The following is a 26,116-nucleotide window of genomic DNA, read 5'->3' as shown; positions in this document are numbered from 1 at the left end:
ATAGAGGGCCCATCCTACGATGGTGTGATGTTGCACGCTGCCTCAGGTAGTCGTGGAAGAGTTAATGGTCATTAAGGATTTGTCGCTGTAGGTCATTGATCTGACTCATAGTTGCTGGTGCATTGGGGTCAGGTACTACCTCCACCACCACTTCGTTGCTGGGTTCGACCACCGTAACTTGATCGTCGTCTGGGATCTCCCTCTCTAGAGAGACATGGTCATGGTCATTGGCTCTGTGACGAGAGCTCTCTGGAGGAAGTGATCCGTTCCTTGGGGCATTATTGGTGGAGGGAGCAGTCTTCTTACCCCGTGGTGCCATGATTGAACAGTTATGGAAACAAGCTAGTAGATACTATGGCTAGCGTCGTTCCCACCAACGACACCAATCTGTTGCATCAGAAAATTGTTCAAGGGTCCTTTCAAGTGCCGTAACCTGCAAAAGAACCAAGGGATGACAAAGGAGAACTAGTGGTTTTGGCCTAGGACTCTCCGATGCCAAAGTTAGATCTCCTGAGCAAACAGATGAATAATAGTATTCAAGATGGGTTGATGGGGTAGAGTACCTTCCCTTTTATAGTAGAGTGTGGCGGTGTGGAGAGTCCTGATTAATGTAGAGTGGCCTTCGTAGGTGATAAAGTCCCTGGGTAGCAGGGCTCATCCTTGATTGGTTGTCTTCTGTGAGATGTGGTGTCACGATAGACTTGATAGTCGTCTTCCTGAGAGACGTAGTGTCATGATAGAATTGGTATCCTTGATGGATAAACCTATCTACGTGATAGATGAGGTTTATAGTACATGAGTACGTTCAGACTACGTGACTGATAGGCGATGGCCTAGAGTCCTTGGTGATGTGGTCCGTCTTGTTGATGGTGGTGGTCGCCATCGTGTTCGAGGGAGTCCGCGCCCACGGATGACCATGCCCGAGGAGATCCGCGTCTGGGGTCTTCATCTATGCCTAGTCTGCGCCCAGGCAGTCCATGCCTAGACAGCCCATGCCTGGGGACGGTCCACGCCCATGGCAGTCCGCGCCCAGCTCTGATCCGTGCCAGGGGTCATGCGGTCCGTGCCCGGGTCCGGTTTGGGTCTGCTCTCTGTCCGGGGTTTGTCTGCTTGGTTCTGGTCCTGAGCTGGCCCTCCTTCTTGGGTTTGAACACATGGCAGTCCCTGATTGGTCAGGGTGATTTTGGGTTTATCAATCAGTTTCATCATTGCTTGGTTTACTCTAGGGTAACAAAATGAGATGTCTACAGTGCTTTGGAAAGTAGGCATGTGCTGATATTATGGTCTTCATTAATTTGGGTTATTTGGAAGGCTCAGAATCATTTTGTCGTTCATTAAACTAACTCGGACATCTAGTATGCTATAAAGTCATTGGACCTTTACTGGTAGTCCAGTCTACGTTTTGATCGATGTAAGATTAACATATGCCCTTCCTAATTTGTCTTCCTTTGCATCATCTCGCTTGGCTTCATTCTTGTTTTCTCAAATGGTGCTCGGTCGTCGCCAATACGACCTTGTGGTGCCCCTCAAATTGTTCTTTGTGATAGCTGATGCTAGTTTATAGGAGCATAGAGAAGCTTTAGTATGGGCTTTTCCTCTTCAGCCATAGAAGCAAAGGATCTCAGAGATGTGATCTGCTTCGCATTGAGAATGAATTTTCACTACGTGGTGTTTGTTTTAGACTGCAAGGCCCTTGTTATTCTACTGAACCATGGCACTAGTACTGCTGATTGGGTAACTCACGTCCTAGTGGATTATATCCTTTTGCTTTCCCAACACTTTAGTACTTCTGAATGGCCAAAATCCAACATGATTCTTTATTCCTTAAGTTGGGCTGGAGACTTGGTCTTGGAATAGCATTACATCCATCATCCCTCTACTCAAAACCATCAGCCTAAGAAAAGTAGGAGATGGCGTGATACCCATTTCTAGATTGATCCTTGGATTCCCTCCATCCCTGGTTTAACCATTACCCCTGACATCTCTCCGGAGAAAGTCTGCTCCTTTATTCTCTCTTCCTCTTGGAATGAGGAGTTAATTGGGAACGTGACTCCTAACCTCCTCCTTGTAATTTTGAATATCCCTTTGTCCAATTTAAAGGACTCTTGGTGGTGTACCCTAACCAAGGATGGAATTTTTAACACTAAGTTGGCAGCTAAACATTGTCAATCATTACCCTTGGTTCTTGATTTACTTCTTTCCTCTTTGTGGAAGTTTTTTTTGAAACTTAAGCTTCATCCTAAATTTAAAATCTTTTTCTGGCGTGTATTACATGCAAGGCTTCCGGTTAAGGATACAATTTTGAAATGGACTCAAATCGATCCCACTTGTGCTCTCTGTGGCACTTGTGTCGAGACCCACTAGCATATCTTCCTCTCTTGTGACTGGGCCAAACAAATCTAGGCATCTGGTCCTTTGGGTCTGAGAACCGAGTTTATTTCCCACCCCTCTTTGGAACATTATTGCATTTCTACATTGATCAATCACAAGCTTGACAAATCATCTTTGAGCTGGTTTTTTTTGGTTTTTATTTTAACTTGTTATTATATTTGGGATACCAGGAATTGTATTGTTTTCAATTCTGTTAAGCCTGATCCTTTGCTTGTGTTGAGGAAGATTGATCGTTGGTTGATAGATCTTAATATCTCTCCACCGTCATTATCATCCTGGGTTGTAATTAATGACGACATTAATTACTTTTCTTCATTTCCTGCTTTTCCTACTTTGGATTTTCCTGTGTTGATATGTGCAGGGTTTGAACCTAGGGACATAGAACCAGCAGGGTGGGCTTCATGCATTTTGTTAAGGGCAAATTTGTTTTGATCGCAGCAGGAACAATTCCATCTAGACATGTTTTCGAACCTGAACTTTTTGGACTTCTCACAGGATTAGAGCAAGCCAAGAAACTAGGTTTGAAGATGAAAGAAGTTTGGTGCTCTAGTAAGATACTGCCCGGTCTTCTTCCATCTCCATCCCGAGCTCCTTGGCTTCTGACACTTCTAACCCTCTTTTTGCAAATTGTGGATATAGCCAATTAAAGAAGTTTCTTTTTGTTGTACATAGGATGAGAACATCAACTCTCTTTTGCGTTTTTGGGCTCTTAAGGCCCAAATCTCTAATTCCCCTTTTCTATATGTTTTAAATGTAAATTTGCCCTGGCTTAATATAATATTTTCATTTTCCCATAAAAAGAAAAACACTTTAGTTCTGTTTTGTTTGTTCTGTTTCTCGTAGTTTTAATCCTCAAGCTCACCATCCTTTCTTAGAGCTTCTAGTTTGTTTTTGTCACATATATGATGGCTTATCCCCCCCTCCTCTCTCCCCCTTTCATAACTTTGCCCGATGGAATGTTTTCTAGTCGGGTCTCTCTTTTTAAACCATGGTAGTGTCTTGATAAAACAAAATCTACTAACAAAAATAAAGATCACAAAAAATTTTATGACTAAAAATGAATAATGTTTTCTTTTATAGTCCACATAGGAAAGGCTTCCATCAGAGCCCAAATTATTTGCTATCTGGTAGCTTGAGGCCTAAATTTACTAACAAAAATAAAGATAAAAAAAAATATCTATCACTAAAAATGAACAATGTTTTCTTTATAGTCCACCTAGGAAAGGCTTCCATCACAACCCAAATATCTACTATTTGGTAGCTTGAATAAGCACAAATGTTGTGGACTTGTAGACCGCATAATAATGAGTGAAGCTGCAAAACTTCTCTCTATAGGCTATTTAGTTAATTTTATTTCATAATTCTTTCTCCAGAGGCATGTTTTTTGAACCTTATAAGTAGTTTTTTTGCTTTAGCAGATGCAACTGAGAAACTTTAGAAACATAGAACTTCACTGCTGTACAGACATGGAAGTAACTATACCTCCCTAGATGTACTCTTTTGTTCAAGTTTTATAAATAATTTCTTTTCATAAAACAAAAAAAAGAGGCATGTTTTTTTTTTTGGTGAAAAAGAGGCATGTTCGAAGTTAAAAAACGTGGAAAAAAAATACAGAAAATAGTACAAGAAGGCAATTTGGATCCTTTGCTGCCCCCTACCCATGTGACCGGCCTGTAGCCTCGTATAGGCAAGGCATTGACCCCACGTGGATCCTATCCAGGTAGGGTGCTCGGGGCAGTGGATAGGGTGATCATTTCACTCCTGTCTGTGTGAGGCTGCACGCATGGGCAGGCGGCAACAGAGGATCTCGATTCGGCTGGGATTGCAGAAAGAAGATATTATGATGTAAAAGTTGAAGATGATAGTTTAGATTAGTACCCTACGCATCGATCCGCACGAACTCTGATTTCACAAGCTTCGTAACGATCCACGAACTCGTTAAATTTCTCCAATGGAGATTCCACACTCCAAATTCAAGGGAACAAGATGGAATCCCTAAGCAATACACACACACACAAAGGTGTGATCAAACACAAAGAGAGAGCCTGACTAGAGCAAGAGAGTGAGGGAGTGATAAACAATAAGTACTCGGGGCCAACCCCGATCTGGCACATGGCATGGTATGAAGAGAGGACAACTTAGATTCGGCTACCTTAAGACTCATCTGCCAGACTCAAGAGGAAGAGACCCAGTAGGTCACTCAAGGACCAAGGTCACCACCCAAGTCGGCAATGGCATCACTACCTGTATTTACATCATCCTACCAGCAAAGGGATCTTATCCCAAAGGATATGAATCTTATCTACGGATGACCCTCAAGGATCTTATCCAATACGCGAGGGAAGCACATGTCCATCTGCTAGGGAACACCTTCCCTATCTGGGCTCTACCTCCCAGGAGGAGGTGATCTACTACGTGATGGACTCTACCACCAAGGAGACTATCACCAACTACCTAGACTCTCCACTGCCATACCTAGCTATAAATACCCAGGTATTTTACCCCATTAACCCTTCTTGAATTCCAATAATTCATCGGTTGCTCAGAGAAATCTGACTTAGGCATTGGAGAGTCCTAGGCCGGAACCACACCGGTTCTCCTTTGCCCCCTGATGTCCTTTTGTAGGTTGCGGCACCCGAAGGGACCACCAGGCGATTTCTTGATGCAACAGATTGGCGCCATTTGTGGGAACGATGCTAGCCATCTTACCTACTAGCTCATTCTCGTTTTCTCAAAGCATTCAATGGCACCACGAAGGAAGGCCGCTCCCTCTACCAATGCTGGGGTGGGATAGGAATGAGACACCACCTCTGGAGAGCTCTCGAACCCGATCAACTTGAAGTCCAAGAGACGGGGAATCCAGAGAATGGATGCATTGATGCGGGAGAGACCAACCTCAATGAGGTGGTACCTAGAGAGGTGATGGCTGACCCTAATGCACCAGCAACTATAGGTCAGATCAATGACTTGCAACGATAGATCCTCCAGGACCAAAGACTCTTTCAAGACTACCTGAGGCAGCGGGTGCCGTTCCGTTGCAAGAGGGTGTTGCCACCACCACCAAGGACAGAGCCACTACCTCAACAAGAGCAAGACCCAAGGGGGCCACCCCGGAAGCTGAAGGATAGGAGAGAGCCGCGAGGTACGCGGACTCAGCCCATGCGCAGGGTAATCAGGTACCCTGCCCTGTGAGGACTGTGGATCTACCGGTCCGATCGGAACGTGCTGCCTCCTAAACTCATAGGACGAAGGAACCCAATCACATGGCTCACTTAGAAGATCAATGTTCGAGGGGCGATTGGGAAGAGAGCCTACCCCAGAGCAGAGTTAAATGTATCTGAGTCCCTTATGGTCACACCTGGGGTCGTCGTGTTGTTACATCTTACCCTCCCGCCAGAACTCAGCACATGAAGGGGCAACACGAAGGGGTTGAGAACAGGTTTGCGGCAATCAGATGACCAAATGTGATGAGGAACTAGATAAAAAGCTCTGAGAGTTGGATGAGAAGCTAGAAGGACTGAAGAATCAGACGAAGGGTGAAACATACTCCATGCCAGGCCAACACCCATTCTCGACAGAGATCAGGGCTGCATCACTCCCATACCGATTTAGGCTACCCACCTTCAAACTCTATAGTGGTACCACGGATCCTAATGATCATATCAATTACTTCAATGGGATGATGACCCTATATGGAGGATCGAAAGTGGTCTCCTGCTGAGCATTCCCTGCATCCCTCAAGGGTGCTGCTACTTCGTGCTTTTCAACGCTCAGGCCTCGATCGATAAATTCATTCACAGAACTCTATGAACAATTTATCACCTATTTCCAAAGCAGCGTCAAGCAGAAGAAGACCATGATCAACTTGCTGAATGTGGTGCAGAACCCTGAGGAGTCCCTCAAAGAGTACGTCACCAGTTCACGAAGGAATCCTTGGAGGTCCAAGACCTAGACTACCAGACCCAGCACACAGCTCTGAGTGGGGGCATCAGAGACCTGGACTTAGTCAAGGAATTGGCACGACATGAGACCAAGACGATGAAGGAACTTCTAGAGCGATGCAACGAGTTCACCAACATGGCCAAGGTACTGCAAGATCGGAAGAAGGTGATTGAGGCCAAACCTCAAGTCAACAAGAGATCATCACCGGATGATCGTAAAGTGAGAAAAAGATCGAGGACCGAGCACGAACAGGAAAAAGGTGACTGCCTGTCAAAGAAGACCAAACGTCGCCTAGAGAGGAATGACCAAGCAAGCAGCCCTGAATACACACCCCTGAATACCACCACGTCCCAGATCCTCATGCAGATCCAAGACTGTGGCCTACTCCATTGGCCACGGCCCATGCTCACGAGGCCTGAGAAGTGTAATCCGAACATGTACTGTCTCTTCCACAAGGACATTGGACATGATGCAGAGGACTACATCCAACAGAAGAGGGAGATAGAACAAATTGTAAAGGCGGGGAGTCTGAACAGGTATGTGAAAGGAGGACGAGAGGACCATTCGGGCCAAGGAGGTAGAGACCAAGATCGTGACCGTGAAAGAGAGGAGCCACGACGTGAAGAATGAAAGAACTGATCGTGATAGAGAAAGAGACCACCCGGAGGAAAGGAAGGATGGAGCAAGACCAAGCAACTCCAGAGGAGCCCCAATCCTTACCATACTGGGAGGACCAGGGCAGGAGTCCATGAGAAAGGCCAAAGCCCATGCTAGGTTCGTAGGAGTAGCGGAGAAGCCAAGCAAGGTAGCCAAGGCCTAGACGATAATCTCCTTCTCAGACGCCGAGCTAGAAGGAGTGAGCCTGCCACTTGAGGATGCCCTAGCAATCCAGGTGGATATAACCAATCGAGCGATGCACAGGATGCTAGTGGATACTGAAGCATCTGTGGACGTGCTCTCACTGGAAGCTTACAGGCAGTTCGGGTTTAGCGACGATTAGCTCAAGCTAAAACTAACCCATCTCCATGGGTTCTTGGGCGCCACCACCTCCATCAGAGGAACTATGGAATTGCTCGTCACCATCGGAGAGTATCCTCAACAGACCACGATCATGGTTAACTTCATGGTCGTAGTATCCTTCAATGGCATTCTGGGACAGCCATCCCTAACTGCTTTCAAGGGAATCGTCTCACCAATCCACATAAAGGTGAAGTTCCTGACAGAGAATGGGGTGGGCAGGATCAGAGGAGACTAGAAAAAAGCTAGGGAGTGCTATGCGACATTTGTCAAGAAGAATAATGGCAATGCTTGGGGGATGGCACTATGTGTAGAGAACCTCATTAGTGACCCAAGAGATGAACTAACAGAGCGAAGAGGAAAGCCAATGGACGATCTAGTCCTGTACCCTCTTAGTGAGGACGATCCCTCCAAGGGAGTGTAAGTTGGGTTGCTGTTGAACGAGGAATAGAAGGACAAGCTTGGGTGACTCCTCAAAGAGAACTCGGATGTCTTTGCATGGCTAGCCTCGGACATGCCAGGCATACCCCAGCACATAGCTGAATATAGATTGCACATGGATCCAACCAGGAAGTCAGTACAATAAAAGCGGCAAAACTTTACCCTTGACCGACAGACTGCAATCAAAGAAGAGGTCGAGAAGTTGAGCCATTCGGGGTACATCAGAGAGGAGAAGTTCATGGCATGGCTCATGAATGTGGTGATGGTACCAAAACCAAATGGGAAGTGGAGGATCTGCGTTGACTACACCGATCTGAACAAAGCATGCCCAAAGGATGAATACCCCCTCCCAAGGTTCGACTTATTGATTGACGCAACCATAGGCCATGAGATGCTGACCTTCATGGACGTGTACTCCTGCTACAACCAGATCCTCATGAATGAGGAAGATGAGTCCTACACCGCATTCTAGATGAATAAGGAGAACTACTATTACCGTGTCTGTCGTTTAGGCTAAAGAACGTGGGAGCGACCTATCAGAGAATGGTCAACAAGATGTTTGAGGAGCAGATCGTGTGCAACATGGAGGTGTACGTGGATGACATGCTTGTAAAAAGTGTCAAGGCCGAACAGCACCTAACTGACTTGGAGGAAGTGTTCGAGGTACTGAGGAAGAACCAGATGAGGCAGAACCTAGTAAAGTGTGCCTTTGGCGAGATGCCAGGAAAGTTCCTAGGTTTCATGGTCTCAATACATGGAATAGAGGCCAATCCGTCAAAGATCAGGGCCATCCAGGAGATGTCGCCACCTCGAACGGTCAGGGAGGTATAGAGGCTGAATGGAAGGATCGTGGCCCTATCAAGGTTCGTCTCGCGGGCCGGGGATAACTGTCTACCATTCTTTAAGACGTTGAAGAACCTTCAAAATCCTAAAGACTTCATATGGACGGAGGAGTGCCAGAGAGCCTTTGACGAATTGAAGAGGTATCTGGAGAGTCCACCACTACTTGGACGATCGGAACCTAACGAGGAGTTATAACTCTACCTGGCTGCCACCCCATTTGCGGTAAGCATGGTATTATTAAAGGAGGAAGGCAAACAATAAAGACCTATCTACTATGTCAACCACATGTTGATTGATGCAGAGACTAGGTACATCAAGATCAAGAAGATAGCCTATACACTCGTGATCACGGCAAGAAAGCTAAGGCTCTTCTTCCAGGCCCAAACGATCGTGGTACTCACAGACCTACCGCTAAAGAAGGTGCTACACAAACCAGATGTATCAGGACGATTAATTACCTGGGCGGTAGAGTTGAGGGAGCATGACATTAAGTTCTAACCTCGGACGGCCATCAAAGGTAAGGCCCTAGCGGACTTCGTCGCCAAGTGCAATTTGTCGGAGGTCAAGCCAAAAGAAACGCAACCTAAGGAGCATGATCAAGGATTGTGGGAGACATTTATGGATGGTTTGAGTAACGCGGTAAGGAGCGGGACTGGGTTCATACTCACCAGAGTTGAAGGTTTTTGGATCCAGTACGGACTCTAATTCACATTCCAGGCCTCCAACAATGAGGTGGAGTACGAGGCACTGCTTTTCGGACTGCGAGTAGCCAAAGACATTCAGGTCACTCACCTAGCCATCCGAAGTGATTCCCAACTCATAGTGAATCAGGTGAATGGGGAGTACGAAGAGAAAGATGAACGCATGGCAGCATACTTGACGCGTGCTCATGAATTGATTGCAGAGTTCGTGAAGTTTGAGATGGTTTGAGTCCTAAGGATCGAGAACGCCACAGTAGACGCCTTGTCTAGGCTAGCAAATGATGAGCTTCGGAATTTGACTAGTGCCGTGTACGTTGAGATACTTCATGAGCCAACGTACCAAAAGAAACAAGTCAACGAGATCGAGGAGGGGCCAAGCTGGATGGACCCCATCGTCAGTTATTTATAGAATTACATACTACCAGAAGACAAGGTCGAGGCCAGAAAACTAAGGATGCGGGCAGCAAAGTACACTGTCATTGACGGGGTACTATATAAAAGAGCGGTCACTACACCATTGTTCAGGTGCCGAGGACCCAAGGGAGCTATGTACGCCTTGGCGGAGGTTCATCATGGAATATGCAGAAGCCAAATGGGAGGGCAAGCGCTAGCCTATAAAGTCCTCCGCCAGGGGTTCTATTGGCCGCGGATGCATGAGGAGGCCATAAAATATTTTAAAGTTTGTGAGCAATGTTAGTTGTTCGCCCTAGTGCCACACCAGCCGGCCACAAAGTTGACCTCCATCCTTAACCCCATACCATTCACCATGTGGGGGATGGACATCCTTGGCGACTTCACCCCAGCATCCTGGAATAGAAAGTACTTGGTGGTCGCCATCGACTACTTCACCAAGTGGGTTGAAGCTAAACCGTTGGCAAGAATAATAAAGAAAGAGATGGAAAAGTTCGTTTGCGATGAGGTAATCTATAGGTTCGGGGTGCCAAAGATCATCATCATGGACAATGGGAAACAGTTCAACAATCCTATATTTAAGGCTTTTTACCAGATATATCACATTGACTAACGGCCTATCTCCGTGGCTTACCCATAGGCCAATGGTCAGGTGCAGATGATAAACAGAACACTGCTCAAGGGAATCAAGAAGAGATTAGAGGAAGCAAAAGAGAAGTGGGTCGAGGAACTTCCTAGTGTCCTGTGGGCATACTGAACAACAGTAAGGATCCCCATAGGAGAAAGCCCATTCCGACTGGCATACGGTACTGAGGCCTTGGCACCAGTTGAAATCTTAGCCATGTCCCATAGAGTCTTGCACTTCAATGAACACACATATGATGATGGACTCAGGGTAAACTTGGATTTCTTGGACGAGGTTCGTGAGAAGGCACTACTTAGGAACGTAGCATACCAGCAACAAACGTCCAAGTACTACAACGCAAGGGTCAAGGAGCCTATTCCACCAGGGGGACCTAGTTCTAAAGAGGGCTCGAGCATCACAACCTAGGAAGGAAGGAAAGTTGTCCGCAAACTGGGAAGGACCCTACATAGTTTTCAAGCTTATACGGCCAGAGACATACCACTTGAAAACTCCGAGGGGCAAGAAGACAGATCGAGCCTAGAACTCAGAGCACCTGAAGAAGTACTACCAGTAGGACATAGTAGTTATGGTTGTTAGCCGCAGATACAGTAGTTGTTTAAAGTTTCTTTTTGGATTTGAAGGACCTTTTTAAAATTTTGAAGTTTTGAAGTAATAAACGTTCGTTCTTGGCTACATCTGTGTATCTCTCCATCATTGGTCAAGCACTTTCAAGCACCAAGGCCTGTCGGCCATGAGGCGTAATGCCACCAAGGCCTGTTGGCCGCGAGGTGAATGCCACCAAGGCCTGTTGGCCATGAGGTGTAATGCCACCAAGGCCTATTGGCCACGAGGCGAATGCAACCAAGGCCTGTCGGCCACGAGGCGTAATGCCACCAAGGCCTGTTAGCCATGAGGCGAATGCCACCAAGGCCTATCGGCCACTAGGGGTAATGCCACCAAGGCCTGTTGGCCACAAGGCATAATGCCACCAAGGCTTGTTGACCACGAGGTGGAATGCCACCAAGGCCTATCGGTCACGAGGCGTAATGCCACCAAGGCCTGTTGGCCACGAGGCGGAATGCCACTAAGGCCTGTTGGCCACGAGGGGTAATGCTACCAAGGCTTGTTGGCCACGAGGGGTAATGCCACCAAGGCTTGTTGGCCACGAGGTAGAATGCCACCAAGGCCTATTGGCCACAAGGCGGCCACTAAGGCCTGTTGGCCACGAGGCGATATGCCACCGAGGCCTGTTGGCTACGAACGTGAAACAACGAAAAGCAATATACAAAGGGGCGAGGATAAAAAGAAGAAGATAACGTAAAAGAGGTAAAGATAATTATAAGAATATGTCCCAAGTTCAACATCCAGCATCCAAAAAGGGAAAGAAGTACAATGCAGCAAAAGAAGTCAAGGGAGAGCCACACCCTCCTCAAGGGGAGCCATACCCTCCTTAGGGGGAGGAGCCACGCCCTCCTTAGGGAGAACCACACCCTCTACAGGGGGAGCCACACCCTCCTCTGGTTGAGCAACTGTAACCTCGTCTGCGACTGCAGCGACCAATGGCACATAGCTCAAAAACCTAGAGAAGCCGTAGCCAGGAGTCTCCCAAAGGACGTACGCCACCGCGTCATTTATGCCCATGGAGTAAACCTCATCATTGTACTCATAAAACATGTCCTCCAAGGCTTGGGATCTTCGAAACTTTGCCACGGCCTGCTCGCGGGCTCGGACCTGGTTAGCATCATGGTCCCGCCTCAAGGTCTAGAGCTCCTCCACAAGTACCCGAACCCTGGCTTCCAAGTCTGAGCTCTGGGCCTCCAGTACCATGCTCCAGGTCCTCTGACATCCTCCTCTCCCGGATAGCACCCTCCTCGCGGGCGCCCTTCTGCTCCAAAAGGTCCCTCTCCAAACTCCGCAGGGACCAGGTATGCTGGACCCTTTGGAAGACATACTTCTCGAAGCGAAGTACCGCCTCAGTAGTATGGTACTGGACCTGCAACCAAATCACTGTCAGCAAGCCTCCAACATATTAGAACGAAGAAAGAGAAATCAAAAAGTACAAAACTTACAGAAGTAACATCTCCATAAAGAGACTTTAGCAGCTCCGAGTCACTCATCTCATGCAAGGCCTCATGGTCTGAAGAAAGCTGGCCCCTATCCAACCACTCTCGTACGACGTCTCGACCAACAGTGATAGATGCACCATCCTGGATGTCCCAGGGAAGGACTAAAGGAGTCCCAGGGAAGGACCAAAGGAGATGGGCCGGTGGATCTGCGACAGCACCCAAAGAGGAGACCACCCCCTTACCCTTGGAGGAGGGTGGAACAGAATCACCAAGTACAGGAGAAGTAGCATGAGTAGGCTAAGGAAGCTTAAACACCAAAGAGCCCCTCCCGGTGCTAGGGGGACTGGGACCCGCCTTCCTGTTGGCATCCATGGCCAGAACAATGGTGGGAGGAGGAGTGGGGACTGACGGAGTGTGGGCAACTCCTACCCTAATAGAAGAGGCATCTAGACAAGAAAGCGTGGCTTGGGTAGCCGTCTGCTGAGCCGCCCTCTTTCGGGCGTTGGTGTAAAAATGCTCAAGGTCAAGTCGTAGGTCCACTGACAACAACAACAGACAGAGAAAGAAACCAAGTCAGCATCAGATAAACAAAAGAAAAATATAAGTACAAGTATGGGCACTGGAACGAAACTGAAGAGCTTACCCAGACTCAACTTCCAAAAGAATAAGAAGGCCTCCGAGTCCAACTGGCGAACATCGAACTTGCTGCCTCCTAGGCACCGAGTGAGGGACTCATTCTCAAAGTCATTCAACTCAAGAGAACGGTTCACACTGTTTAGGTCAATGGCCTCCCGAGTGGTCTGTAACAAACATTGGGGGATTGTGGCAAAGAAGAATCAATCCCTCCAACGTTTCACCAAATCGGTGAGCCCCTCAAAGAAGTTGAAGTTGGCAAAGGACCTTTTGAGAGCACGATGGTAGAAGTGGTACCACTCATCATCCCCTTTCCTCAACGTATAAAAATGTGAGAGCAGAGGAACAGTAGCGGCACACCCCATCCAGACGAAAAATACATAAAAGCCCAGGATAACCCTCTAAGAGTTGGGCAACATCTGCCCGGGGGTAAGGTGCCAATGATCCAAGACCAACTCGACGAATCAGAGGATAGGGAAGTAGAGGCCATAGGAGAAGAAAATATCATAAAGGTAGACCTCATCCGCCCGGTGGGAGAAGGCGCGATAGTCTCCCCCAGGGGTGCGGAGAACAATCTCAGAAGGTATGTGGTACAACCGGCGAAAGGACGCCAAGTCCAATGCGGTCAAGATGCTTGAGAACCGTCCCATCCTACTATCAGGATCTATGATCGGGGGTGCCACCCCAAAACCATCTTTAGAAGGACTCTCGTCCGGGCTAGGGCTATCAACGGCCTCCTCCCCATCACTAGCAATAGGCCTAGGAGAAGGTAAGGGAGGGAGAGTGTCCACACCCGATGTAGATGAGGATGTGGACGAGCTTGAGGTTGGCCCATCAATGGAGCACCCCTTATGTACAGTACCAGGATCTGAACCACTCGATATGGCCATGGTGAAAGGGGGACTTACTTGGGTGACACTCCTTGGTTCCCAGGCTAAGCACTTTAGCAGTGTACTGCAACATGCACAAACACACAACCAAGGAAGTATCTTAGAGACCAAATGGCAAAGGTACTCACAATGAATGATAGCGGTAAAACAAAGGAAACATACTAAGAAGGTCGAGGTCCGAAGTCAAGGTCTGAGGTCGAAGTTCGTGATGGGTCAAGGTCAAGGTTTGCGTAAAGATGTGTTTGTGGCAAAAGACCAATTTGAGTCAGTACCCAAAAAAAAATTTCTTTTGGCCACGGTCGTACCTAGAGGCCGAGTGGCGCGGGTGAGCGGACGACGGGTGAGCGACCATGGGTGAGTGGCCGACGGGCGAGCGATCGACTGAGGTACAGACCCAGGTGAGTGATCGAGAGCGGGTGACTGACCATGGGCGGACGCGGGCAAGTGATCGCGAGCAGGCATGGGTGAGTGATCACGAGCGAATGACGAGCGAGTGACCAAGGCCAAGCAGCAACGGGCGAGTGACTACGAGCGAGCGAGGGCGAGTGGCCGAGGCTGAGTGATTGAGGCAGGCCACGTAGACATAAGCATGCCCAAGATCAGAGGTGGATAAGACCAAAACCGCAGGCACCAATGTGACCAAGAGACTAGATGTGACCAAGAAAGGAGAAGACTAAGGTAAAGAAAGAGAGTGAAGATGGAAAGACCACTTTACCTACTAAGACCCAAAAGCAAACACTTGGGGGGCAACGAAATGGAGTTAGCTTCAAAGAAAAGAGAGAGTAAAGCAAGAGAGAGAAGATGAAAAAGCAAGAGGAGAAAAGTGAAAAGTGAAAATGAGGGAAGAATGAGGGAAAAAGTGAAGAAATAGAGAAAGCCAAAAAGAAATAAAAAAGGGAAAACTTATAGTGGGGAAGATTGAACCCTTCACCTCCCCCACTCACTAGAAGAACTACATGGGACCTACCACGAAGATCAAGACTAATCGAACGGTCCAGAAAGACTAGTCATGAAACTCCCCCAAAGAAGACTTATTCGTAATAAGCCCCTCACCATACTAAGAAGCTACTCTCTTGAGCATCTCATTCCAAGAGAGTGGGGAGCACGTGATAAACTATAAATACTCAGGGCCAACCCCGATCTACCACGTGGCATGGCATGAAGAGAGGACGACTCAGATCCAACTACCTCAAGACTCATCCGCCAGACTCAAGAGGAAGAGACCCAGTAGGTCACTCAAGGACTAAGGTCACCACCCAAGTTGGCAACGGCATCACCACCCGGATTTACATCATCCTAGCGTTAAAGGGATCTTATCTCAAGGGAGATGAACCTTATCTATGCACGACCCTCAAGGATCTTATCCAATATGCGAGGGAAGCACATGTCCATCTGCGAGGGAACACCTTCCCTATCCGAACTCTACCTCTCAGGAGGAGGTGATCTACTACGTGATGAACTCTACCACCAAGGAAACCATCACCAACTACGTAGACTCTCCACCTCCATACCCAGCTATAAATACCCAGGTATTCTACCCCATTAATCCATCTTGAATTCCATTAATTCATCAGTTACTCAGAGAGATCTGACTTAGGCATCGGAGAGTCCTAGGCCAAAATCACACCGGTTCTCCTTTGCCCCCCCTGATGTCCTTTTGTAGGTTGTGGCACCTGAAGGGACCATCAAGTGATTTCTTGACACAACAGGGAGAGAGAACGTGAGACAAGGGAAAGAGAGGGGCTGCGGCAATCTCATATGCCCAGCCTCCCTCTTACTCATTATATTTATGTGAGGTCCTCCTCTAACCTTAATGGATTTGTGGGTCCCATGACTGCCCCAAGTGGGGATCAAGATATTCTCCAGGGAGCAAGGAACTGCTAGGGCACTGCCAACCGTTGGGTTGTGCCTCACAAATCCCTAGGCATGTGTTGAGATGTGTGCGGCACAGCTCAACTGCTGGATGCCCCCTGACAGCACCCTGGGCGCACACCTCCCTGGAGATGAGCTAAATTCCCCAAGTCGGTGCCCATGGGGCCTACCCATGATGTTTAACAAGAATGAAAAACATACAAACATGAAACATGTATTGATGTCGGGGCTATCAACTGATCTTGAGTATCCTTCTCCTTATGGATACTGAAGATCAGATTCTCCTATTTTTGGAAGACACATCAGTCTCAATCTCTCGAGATCCACATGTGATAACCATTCCTTATTCATCAGACTACAATCCCATAAAATCACACATGTGATATAGAATAGATATGGAATCCAATCTTTTGTAATTCTCTAACAACTGACTAGGGATCTTCTATGTAATCATAAATAACTCCATATTGGAGAATCATTCAATTAATGGAAAACATACTGCACTAACATGGTATCATAGAGCCAGCATTTCTTTTTTTTTTTCTCTCCTTGCTCCAACGAGCTTGCTGATCCTCTTTCTTCAACAACCCTAGTCGGTGCCTTCCACTATGGCCACTGGTTCATCCGTTTCATCCTCCACTACAGAATCTCTTCCGACCTCTTCGCTGCCTTTATCCTCCTCTATTTCTTTCCCCTCAGCACACCATCTCCTCTCAATCAAACTTACACCAACAAATTTTCTTATATGGAGGAAAATTGTGCCTTTCTTAAAAGGTCAAGGACTCTTTAGGTATCTTGATGGATCCCACCCATGTCCCACGGATCCTGCTGAGCCTGCCGCATGGATTAAACAGGACTCACAATTGGTCAGTCTCCTTGTAGCTTCTCTCTCTGAATCTCTTGTTCCCCTTCTCCATGAGGCCTATGGCTCTGCCTCCACCACTTGATTGATGTCCTTGCATCTTGAGTTGCAAAGCCTTAAATTAAAACTGGATGAGAGTGTTACCCTCCTCCTCCAACGTGCCAAGTCTATCTCGGATGAGCTTGCTACGTCAGGCAATCCCGTGAACACCACTGAATTTAATATGCACGTCCTTCGTGCCCTAAATAATGAATTACAAGATGTAGTCTTGGGCATTCTGAATCGACTAGAACCTCCATCATATCCAGAACTCCATGGTCTTCTTTTAAGCCATGAGAGCATGCGGGAGATTCGGAAGCTATCTCTCACTGATGTTGCACCAACATATACCCCTCCAGCTGCCAATACCACTCACCGGTCCCCTCCCTCCTCCACTAAATCTGGCTCTCCCTCTTTGAGTCGTGGTTCTTATAGAGGTCGTGGGGGGTGTGGTAGGTCTGGTAGGGGTCACGGTGGTCGTGGTCCTCCTCAGTTTGGCCGTTTCTTTTGCACTATTTGCCATTATACCAATCACCAAGCCCGGAACTACTTTTACCGATCTCCAGCCTCTTATTCCTATTACCCACCCAATCAACACGCACATGCTCCATCCCCTTAGGTTCCTCAAGCCCACTATGCCCAACCGCCACCTTTCCCTTATCACTCTCATCCACCATCCTTAGCCCGCACTTGGCACCCAGACACTGGTGCTACCCACCATGTCACCTTTGACCTTTACTCCATGACATCCTTTGACAGCTACAATGGTCTGAACAATTTGCATGTAGGTAATGGTAAGGGTCTTTCAATATCTCATGGTGGTAGTGGTAAAATCACTTCTCCCACTCTCTCTTTTCAATTATTTGATATTCTTCATGTCCCCTCCATTACTAAACCTCTTCTTTCTGTTCAATGCTTTGCAAAAGATAATGGAGTCTTTTTTAAATTTCACTCTTCCTATTTTTGTATCAAGGATCAAGTCACCAAGGCGACGCTTCTTTCCGGTCCGAGTAAGGGTGGTTTGTACACCCTTCCCTCTTCCTCCTCATCTCCCCCAATTGTTAGTATTGCTGAAAGGACTAGCTTGGATGGATGGCACTCTCGTCTTGATCACCCTCATGAGCGCATCCTTCATACCATGGTTCGCCAAAATAATCTACCCTGCCTTCTTCCCGTCTTCATTCTGTGTGCCCTGCATGTCAATTGGGCAAGGCTAGCCGTCTTACGTTGCATGAAACTAGTTCTCGTAGTCAATTTCCTCTTGAATTAATTTTTAGTGATGTATGGGGTCCTTCCCTTGAACTTTCCTGTGATGGACATCGTTATTTTATCATTTTTGTTGATGACTTTTCAAAATTTATTTGGTTTTATCCCTTAAAAGCAATCCAAACTGATTGCAGGGGGGGCGAGTACCGCTCTCTACCAACCTTGTTTGCAAATCTTGGCATCTCCCACCGTGTCTCTTGCTCTCACACCCATGAGCAACAAGGCTCGGTGGAGCGTCGCCATTGTCATACTGTTGAAATGGGTTTGTCCCTCCTTGCCCATGCTTCAATCCCTAGGTAGTACTGCCACTTTGCATTTGAATAAACGGTTTATCTCATTAACCGCATGCCCTCCAAGGTCACATAATTTTTCTCCCTTTCAATTGATCCACAACAAGATTCCTAACTACAATTTTCTACGTATTTTTGGGTGCTTGTGTTACCCCCTCCTTCGCCCATACAACTGTCATAAGATGGACTATAGGTCTATACCTTGTGTTTTTCTTGGTTACAGCTCTACCCATCATGGTTATCAATGTCTTGATCGACTTCATAATCGTTTTTACATAGCCCATCACGTTCGATTTGATGAATCGAATTATCCCTTTGCCTCTCCTTCAATTCTTGGTCCACTGTCCTGTCTCCCATCTAATGACTCTCCTTGGGTTGTAGCTCCTATAGGTTCGTCTCCTACCCACACTATACCAATTGCATCACCACCACATGTGACACCGAGTCCCTCTCCATTACCATTGTCCTTGGATTCACCACCGGTGGCTGTACCACCCTCTCCAGTTTCAATGGCTCAACTTATACCTTCTCCCCCATCATCCCCCCTCCATGGACCAGATCGATTTCTGAATTATATGCCCCCCACCAGCACCACCTCCTCTACCTTCTTGGCTTCACCCCATACAGCTTCGATCTAGGCTACAACCCCCACAAACCCTTACCTCTTCTTCTTCACCCACCACCTTCAACCCCGAACCAACATGCTTTACCCAAGCAAACAAAATTCCTGAATGGAGAACGGCCATGACTGATGAATTTAACGCCTTGGTGCGCAATGGCACATGGACCCTGGTTCCCCGTCATCCCTCAATGAATCTTGTGGGCTGTAAGTGGGTGTATCGCATCAAGCGCAAGGCTGATGGTACCTAAGAACGTTATAAAGCCCGCTTGGTGGCCAAGGGGTACCACCAACAGCATGGAATTGACTATACCGATACGTTTAGCCTTGTGGTGAAGCCTACCACCATTCGAACTATTTTATCGCTGGTTGTTGCTCATCAATGGTCTGTTCGCCAGCTAGACACCCACAATGCTTTCCTTCATGTCCACCTCACTGAAGAAGTATACATGATTCAGCCTCCTGGCTTCACTAATCCTAGCCGTCCTGACCATGTTTGTCACTTCCATCAGTCGTTATATGGCCTTAAACAAGCACCCCAGGCTTTGTTTCATCGTCTTACGCAATTTCTTGTTTCTTATGGGTTCAATGCTTCCAAAACCGACCCGTCACTCTTCATTTACAATCATGCTGGTGTCTTGACCTATGTTCTCATCTATGTGGATGATATCCTCATCACCGGCAATACAATAACCCAAATAACCCATCTTCTTTCATCCCTTGCTACGGAATTTTCGATAAAAGATTTGGGCCCTCTTCATTTCTTTTTGGGGATTGAGGCTCTTTCTCATCCCCAAGGGTTACTCCTCAACCAGTCTCGTTACATTGGAGATCTTCTCACTCGATCTGGGATGGCTAATTGCAAAGGCATCCTCACTCTTATGGCTACTGTATCCAAACCATCCGCTGCAGGGGGTGCTCCATTTTTTTATGTCACTATATACCGATCTATTGTTGGGGCATTGCAATATGTGACACTTACCAGACCAGATGTGTCTTTTGCTATAAATCGGGTCTGCCAATTCATGCATGCCCCTACCGAAGACCATTGGGGCATGGTAAAGCGTATATTACGTATTTTAAGCACACTCGGGATTATGGTCTTCTTCTGTAAAGAACACTAGACTTTCGTCTTCAAGCCTTTTCTGATGCTGATTGGGTCAGTGATGAGGCTGATCATAAGTCTACTGGTGGTTTTGCAATATTTTTGAGCCCAAATCTGGTCTCTTGGGGCTCCAAGAAACAAAAAACAGTTGTCTGTTCTTCCACTGAATCGGAGTATAAGGCTTTAACTGATGCTGCAGCTAAATTGATTTGGTTAGAATCTCTCTTCAATGAAATTGGCTTTCCAGTAAAGGCCCCACCGATATTATGGTGTGACAATATTGGAGCTACTTATCTTTCGGCCAACCCGGTTTTTCACATCCGCACGAAACATGTCGAGATCGACTTCATTTTGTGCAAGATCGTGTGGCCAAGAAGCAGTTGACAGTTCAATTTATTTATATCAGTGATCAGATTGCTGATGTCATGACTAAGGCATTATCTGGTACACGCTACCAGTTTTTATGGGACAAGTTGAAGATCCGCTATCATCGACCTTCCACTTGAGGGGGTGTATCAACCGATCTTGAGTATCCTTCTCCTTATGGACACTCATGATCGGATTTTCCTATTTTTGGAAGACACATCACTCTCAATCTCCCAAGATCCACATGTGATAACCATTCCTTATTCATCAGATTACAATCCCATGAAATCACACAAGTGATACAGAATAGATATGGAATCCAATCTTTTGTAATTCTCTGACAACCGACTAGGGATCTTCTATGTAATCATTTATAACTCCAAATTGGAGAATCATTCAATTAATGGAAAACAGATTGCACTAACAAGGACACTGCACCTGAAAATAACTCTTCTTTTGGTTTTTTAAAGAAAAAATAAGGCCACTGTTGTTTTTTGGTTAAAAATAACGCCTCTGTTGCCACAATTGAGTGTTGCAGGCCTGAGTTGGCTTTTGATAAAACGGCAAACATCTGGAGGTCTCATGTTTGATAGCGTTTGACGCACGCATATACGTCATAAACATAATCGAGAAACGCATTCCGCCCTACCCCACAAAAAATAATTAAATGAATACAAAGCCATTCCGCTCCTCGTCAATTATAAATGCCCTCACTTCCTTTCCTCTCTCAAGGAGCTCGTTAGTAGTGCTGTTCCAAGTTCTCTCTCTCTCTCTCTCGTTTTGCGGTTCATTTCAATGGTGATGGTAGAAATTGGGTTCATTTCAATGGTGATATTGTGTATTTTGGTTGTATTCCTGGGATGGAAGGCTTTGGATTGGATATGGTGGAGACCTAAGAAACTTGAGAGGCTTCTCGAGGAACAAGGCATCAAAGTCACTCCATACAATTTACTGTTGGGCGACCTGAAAGAGAGCCAAAGGCAGCTCATGGAAGCTCGGTCTAAGCCCATGAGCCTATCCCATGATATTGTTCCCCGTGTGCTGCCCTTTCATCTTCAAACCATACAGAAGTACGGTATGTCTTGGCTCTGATGTTCTCTGCAAGTTTATTTCGAGTTTCTGTGTTTTTTTTTTTAATTTCGTTGCGGGAAGGTAAGGTTGCTTTTACGTTTTCGTTTGCTTTATTTTCTTTTAAGCTCAGAAAAAAAGAATATATTTTTTATGTATAAACGAGAATCAATTGTTGATTAATGTAAATTTGAAAATACAGGTAAAAACTTTGCCTTTTGGTTTGGAACAAATCCCAGATTGTGTATTATGGATCCTGACCTCATAAGGGACATTATGAGCAACAAGTTTGGTCACTTTGCAAAGATCAAAGGAAGTCCACTCTTAAAGTTTTTTGTGAGCGGATTAGTAACCTATGAGGGTGAGAAATGGGCCAAACACAGAAGGATTATAAATCCTGCCTTTCATATGGAAAAACTAAAGGTTGCTTCTTTGTCTTTGACATTTCCTTTCTAATCTTATTTCTTCTATTTTGATGCTGATAAATTTTCTCTTCTTCTTCTTTGTTGACTGTTAAAGAAAATGTTGTCAGCATTTTATACAAGCAGTAATGAGATGGTTAGCAAATGGGAGAAATTGGTTACACCAGAAGGGCGTTGTGAATTGGATGTGTGGCCAGAACTCCAAAATTTAACAGGGGATGTCATCTCTAGGGCAGCATTTGGTAGCTCCTACGAAGAAGGTAGACAGATATTCAAATTGCAAGATGAGCAAGGCCAGCTCCTCATGCAGTCTTTGCAGACTGCATTCTTACCTGGTTTTAGGTACAATTCATCTTTCTTATCGATCTACAACGATTAATTTCAATATTTTATAGAATCAATTCGAATAATTTGCCCTTGTCCTATTGAGAATTACAAGCAACAAACCAGTTTCAATTTTCGATAGCTTCTTATTTGTAGCAAAAGTTTTTTCTTAGATACCCTAGCTTCTTGTTAAAAAAATTTTTAAATGCTAGTGACTTGACCCACAGTTTGAAGCTCACTTGTGTTTGAATTTATTCATCTCTGCACCAAAACAAAAGGTGAATGTTTGGGGTACGAGGTCTTGTATTCCAACGCTTGGATTTGTGGGTTGATTCCAAAGGACCGGCCCTAGGCCCTGAGGTTTTTCTTAAGGATTATATGGGTATTTATGTAAAATTCCTGTATAGGGTTTCGCTATGTTCAATTGTTGTTTGTGATTTCCATTCTTTTTCTGCATGGTTATAGGTTTCGTTTTCTAATGTGAAAAGTGTCATGATTAAAAAATTTTGATCCTTTACCCTCCCCAATATTATGTACGCCCAGTTTGCTACCAACGAAAAGGAACAAAAGAATTAAAGAGATTTACAGCGAAGTGCGGGCCCTTCTAATGGGCATCATTAGCAAAAGACAAGAGGCCATGAAGGCTGGAGAAGCTAACAACGATGACTTGTTAGGCTTGTTACTTGAATCTAACTATAATGAAATTCAAGAAAATAAAAACAAGAAGAATGTTGGGATGACTATCGACGAGGTCATCAAAGAGTGTAAGCTCTTCTACTTTGCAGGGCAGGAAACCACATCTGTTCTCCTTGTTTGGACAATGATTGTATTAAGTATGCATCCGGAATGGCAAGTGCATGCGAGGGAAGAAGTCTTTCAAGTCTTTGGAAAGAGCAAACCGAATTTTGATGGACTAAATCACCTCAAAATTGTGAGGACTCACTTTCCCATCAATCTTAGATAATATACCATGAACATTTAGAACATTGTTATTTCTAAACTTTCTGCCTTTTCTTAATCCTCCACTGCAGGTTAACATGATTCTGTATGAGGTTCTCAGATTGTATCCACCAGTGCTGCAGCTTAGTCGGTGTACATACAAGAACATAAAACTAGGAGAAATATCTTTGCCACCTGGAATACAGCTAATGTTACCTATAGTCCTTATTCACCATGATCATGAAGTATGGGGTGAAGATGCAGAAGAATTCAAACCAGAGAGATTTGCAGAAGGAATTTCAAAGGCCACAAAGAATAAAGTCTCATTTTTCCCATTTGGTTGGGGTCCTCGAATATGCATTGGGCAGAACTTCGCGATAATAGAAGCAAAGATGGCTTTAGCAATGATTCTACAACGATTTTCTTTTGAACTTTCTCCATCCTATGCTCATGCTCCTACTACTGTAGTAACTTTACATCCACAGTATGGTGCTCAAATTATATTACATAAACTGTAGAATCATCTTCATAATCATCATTTGTTGCTGATCTGATATTAGAAACATTTATTGTGAGTTATTTTGATAGTTTAATGTGTTTTGTACCAAATGTACCATCTTTACATGTGTTTGAAAATCTACTATTAGCATCAAAGGAGAGAATATTGTTATTTGTGTAATAACTGTTGGTGACATTTTAAGAAGGTATAAGATAGATTTGACCTGTCCGTTTTCATTATTTTTCCTATCTAAACTTTATGTTTCTGCTTATAGACTCTGAAATTGGACACATGTCTAAGCTAGACCATTACCACTTTATCCAACGGTTGGAATGGAAACATCATCTATCAACGTGGCAGAATAGATGCCTTGTGAGGTTTGAAAAAATATCAACGTAGGACAATAAATTTAACTACTTGCTGGTTTGACGGTAAAATGCAATACAAGTTTGAAAAAAAAATTACCATTAACTTATAGTGTCAACTAGTCCCACTCTGTATTAGAATTTTCACCCCACCACGGGTTCTCATTTTATTTGAATATTCCAAACTAGAATACTTTTCATTGATTGTGTATGGTTAAGAACCATGAATATATACATGGTCAAGAGACCTTACAAATATCAAACTATGGGAATCTTAGTAACATGAAATATAGATGTACTAGGAAATTGAAAGTTCTATCTTAGGATAACATAAGTTAACTAGGAAAACAAATCAAAGACTAATCCTATTCATATTGCAACTCAAAGATATGATAAGATAACCGTCAATACACCCCCTCAAGGTGAAGGTGAGAACGATCGAATCTTCGGCTTGTCCCATGAACACTTAAAACATATGGAGGAAAGACCCTTAGTCATGATATCCACATTCTGATCTTTGGTAGAGATAAACTGAACAACCAACTCACGGTTGGCAACCTTGTCACGAACAAAGTGGAAATTGATTTCGACATACTTGATGCGCACATGGAAAACAGGATTGGCTAAAAGATATGTAGCACCTAAGTTATCACACCAAGGAGTAGGTGGATGATGCAAGCGAACACCAAGTTTACTAAATAATGATTGAAGTTAGGTAAGTTCTGCAAAAGCAACGGCCAAAGCCTTATATCCAAGTTCAGTAGAAGAGTATGAACAGATTTTTGCTTGCATGATGACCATGAAATAAGATTAGTGTCCCAACCCCAAACACAAAGACCCAGTGGGGCCCATGACACCAGATGAGGTGGGACCATGCAAGGGATATCATAACATAACATATCTTAGCATACAAAACATTTCAAAATGGATTTAAACTACCTAGAAATTTCATCCATTAAACATTCATAACATCGGAGTTCCATAAACATGCATAAACATAAACTTCAAGTTGGTGGACTAATGGCAACTATACAAAACTTAAACTATCCTTAGCCATATTGTTCATAAACATAAAACTATTACATCTATAAATAGAACATGGGCCAGACCTGGTCCAAGCTGCCCATAAGGGGCAAGCCGGACCCAACCTAACCCGCTTCGCGTGGAGAGAACCAGCCACTTAAGTGGCTGGGTCTCTTTCCCCTCATAGGTCGATTCCCAGTAAGAGTCTAAATAGGGGCAGGGGTCTTAGGTTTTGGCTTTAAATAGAAAGCTTGTAACCCTAAGACCACATCATCTGAGAAACTAAATTCTCCCTCTCTCTAGTGTTTTGTGTTCTCTTTGAAATTCCATCTCTTCCCAGGGATTTATGGTGTGGAGTTCTCTGTAGAGAAACCATTCGAGATATTCAAAGATCGTGAAGGAGATCGTTCAAATTTGTGAAGCTTGTAACCAAACCTGTACGAGATCTTCTTCCGCTGTGTTCCCATCTCCGTTCAAGTAACACCCTAATGGGTGATGATTTATTTACATTGGTATCAGAGCCATTAGGGTTTTGGTTCCCTCTATTTTTGGTTAAGAAGAGAGAGAGTTTGTGACGAAAGGTTGCATAATTATTGTTTCTATTTGAGATTTGCAATCAGCGGCGGTGCATGCTATCGTGGCACATAGCCGCTTGCCTACCGCACACGCACTTTCCAGTCGCTGCGCGCCCTATGCCTAGCCCGTGCCAAAGTTGTGCCCTTCATGCACGACTTTTAGCTTGCTGCCCCTCTGTGTCTGTGTCCTGTTTACATTGCATCTGCAAGATTTAAAAAAAAATTATAATACAATGATTTCTTTTCATAAGATAAAGCAATCATTGTGTTTATCAAAAGTTTTTCTGTTACGCCCCTATTCCAAGTAGGAATAAAGTACTAAAAAAAGGGTGACTGGGGTGACACATGTTAGCCCCTTACACTACTAGGATCACAGACACAATGTCCCAAGCCATAGTCAACAATATTAAACACAGTAATAAAGTGTACGAAGACAAAGGAATATCATTTCAAAGTAGATTTACAAAACAAAAGCGTTTCAATAGTAGTTACAATATGTTCAACTGGCTAAGTGATACAGAT

At 45.1% G+C, this 26,116-nt stretch overlaps 1 protein-coding gene across 4 annotated transcripts in view; it reads left to right on the top strand.

The window, feature by feature from the left end:
* The window catches only part of LOC122639699 (cytochrome P450 CYP72A219-like), a 99,885-nt gene extending 76,074 nt beyond the window's left edge, over positions 1 to 23,811 (top strand). For 2 of the 4 annotated variants that reach the window (XM_043832610.1, XM_043832605.1), the window contains exons 3-5: positions 21,967 to 22,211; positions 22,737 to 23,124; positions 23,225 to 23,811. In XM_043832610.1, coding sequence (XP_043688545.1) covers positions 21,967 to 22,211; positions 22,737 to 23,124; positions 23,225 to 23,650 — 1,059 coding nt within the window. In that variant the 3' untranslated portion in view covers positions 23,651 to 23,811. Of the gene's footprint in view, positions 1 to 21,180; positions 21,455 to 21,649; positions 21,871 to 21,966; positions 22,212 to 22,736; positions 23,125 to 23,224 lie in introns of those variants that run through there. The other 2 variants (XM_043832606.1, XM_043832609.1) reach the window with 2 other exon arrangements.
* The last annotated feature ends 2,305 nt before the right edge of the window (positions 23,812 to 26,116 follow it).

The sequence above is a fragment of the Telopea speciosissima genome, chromosome 9 (genome assembly GCF_018873765.1).
Source record: "Telopea speciosissima isolate NSW1024214 ecotype Mountain lineage chromosome 9, Tspe_v1, whole genome shotgun sequence".
Lineage (NCBI taxonomy): Eukaryota > Viridiplantae > Streptophyta > Magnoliopsida > Proteales > Proteaceae > Telopea > Telopea speciosissima.
This window is presented reverse-complemented; position numbering and strand designations above follow the sequence as displayed.